The sequence below is a fragment of the Oratosquilla oratoria genome, chromosome 18 (assembly GCF_046742065.1).
Source record: "Oratosquilla oratoria isolate Oo_2021 chromosome 18, ASM4674206v1, whole genome shotgun sequence".
Taxonomy (NCBI): Eukaryota; Metazoa; Arthropoda; class Malacostraca; order Stomatopoda; family Squillidae; genus Oratosquilla; species Oratosquilla oratoria.
The window spans coordinates 42,436,229-42,437,643 of record NC_134794.1 but is presented as its reverse complement, the minus strand read 5'-3'; the positions used below and the strand labels follow the sequence as shown (position 1 = coordinate 42,437,643).

The 1,415-nt window shown below is 42.1% G+C and overlaps 1 protein-coding gene across 4 annotated transcripts in view; it reads left to right on the top strand.

The window, feature by feature from the left end:
* The first annotated feature begins 221 nt into the window (after nt 1–221).
* Nucleotides 222–1,415, top strand: part of LOC143035174 (uncharacterized) — a 219,751-nt gene continuing 218,557 nt past the window's right edge. For 2 of the 4 annotated variants that reach the window (XM_076201840.1, XM_076201839.1), the window contains exon 1: nt 222–946. In XM_076201840.1, the coding sequence (XP_076057955.1) occupies nt 691–946 (256 nt within the window). In that variant the 5' untranslated portion in view covers nt 222–690. The remainder of the gene's footprint in view (nt 947–1,415) is intronic. The other 2 variants (XM_076201838.1, XM_076201837.1) reach the window with 1 other exon arrangement.

The following is a 1,415-nucleotide window of genomic DNA, read 5'->3' as shown; positions in this document are numbered from 1 at the left end:
GTCCCTGGCCGAGAAAATGTTGATCTCACTACTTCACTTCGCTATATAACACTATCTAAACAGTTTCAAAGACTTAAGTATGTAAAGAATAATACACCAAGAAAATACGAGTATTGCTGGATCACCAGGTAATGCTTATAGAGGAATAATACTTAAGAAAAGTGTTCGTCCGTGCCCCGTGAGAGCTGCGTAGTGGCCTGGAAGCACCGCGACCGGCCTGGTGGCTTGACGTAGTCGCAGACAGATGGTGTTGAGCAGTGAACGTGAGTGGACGCATTGCTACGATTCGTTGTCGCCTGGCCGCCGTCGATGTAAAGAGCTTTTATTTCCACAAACAAATTCAAGGATTAGAAATAGAACGGTGATAGGAATGCTATGTATTATTAAAGTGGGTGTGCGTACAAGGAAGATACTGTAAACCTTTCACCGAAGAACGATAGGAAAACACCTTGATACTCCGGGAAGTGAAATAAGTGTATTTGCTAAGAATCTTTAAGTGTCGTACGAAAGCCTCTTGGATATTGTGGCATATTTATTTACCCAGATATATATCTATGGTCTTTGAATGGAAAGTGTGACCAACAACTTTAGTGTATTAGTGATAAAAATGTTGCAATGTTTAACCAACTATGAATCCTGATTAGTTTTTATATCTGAAGTGGGATTGTTGAAACATTTGGAATCTACAACATGTGCTGCGACAGCAATGAAACTACCAACCAGGATTCGAACCTCGCTGGCTGCAGTGGAGGTGGAAATAGCTGTTGCAAATGCGGTAACGACCCGGGCGTTATCACCAGCAACAGCAGTGCAAGTGTGGAAAGTGTGAGGAATGAAACTCAACGGCTAATGGAAGCGTCTGAGCAGCTGGTACAGATTATGACCCATTTGTGTTCGAAGCAGCTCTCCGTAGTCTACAGATCGGCTGGAAGCAGCCATACTTCAGGTGGGTAGTACAGTTCGTAAATTAACGCTGTTTACAAAAAGGTTACCTTTGGCTAAATGATAACGCCTGCCGACATACATGTGTGTATGTGTATTTACCTAGTTTTATTTTACGGTAACGGGAGCCATGATCGTGTGTCCCGTCTCAGTATCTCGTTTTATCTAGACCGTTTTTAAAATCGTGTATCGTTTTTGCACACAACACATTCTCATGTAACCTGTTCCAAACGTCTATTCTGTGTCTGTCTGTCTGTCTTTACCTGGTTGTATCTTACGGTAAGAAGAGCTACGCTCAATGTGTCCAGTCTATGTATCTCAGTGTCTAAATTTCTCTTAAATTCGTGTATGGTTTGTGTGTATAAATAAATGTTTTACCATTGTCTTGGATCACGTGTTGGACTCGTCTTCGACAGCTATTTCCCTCCCAGAAGAAAGCTCTTGTATGACCGATCAGTGGGTAATGCTGTGAT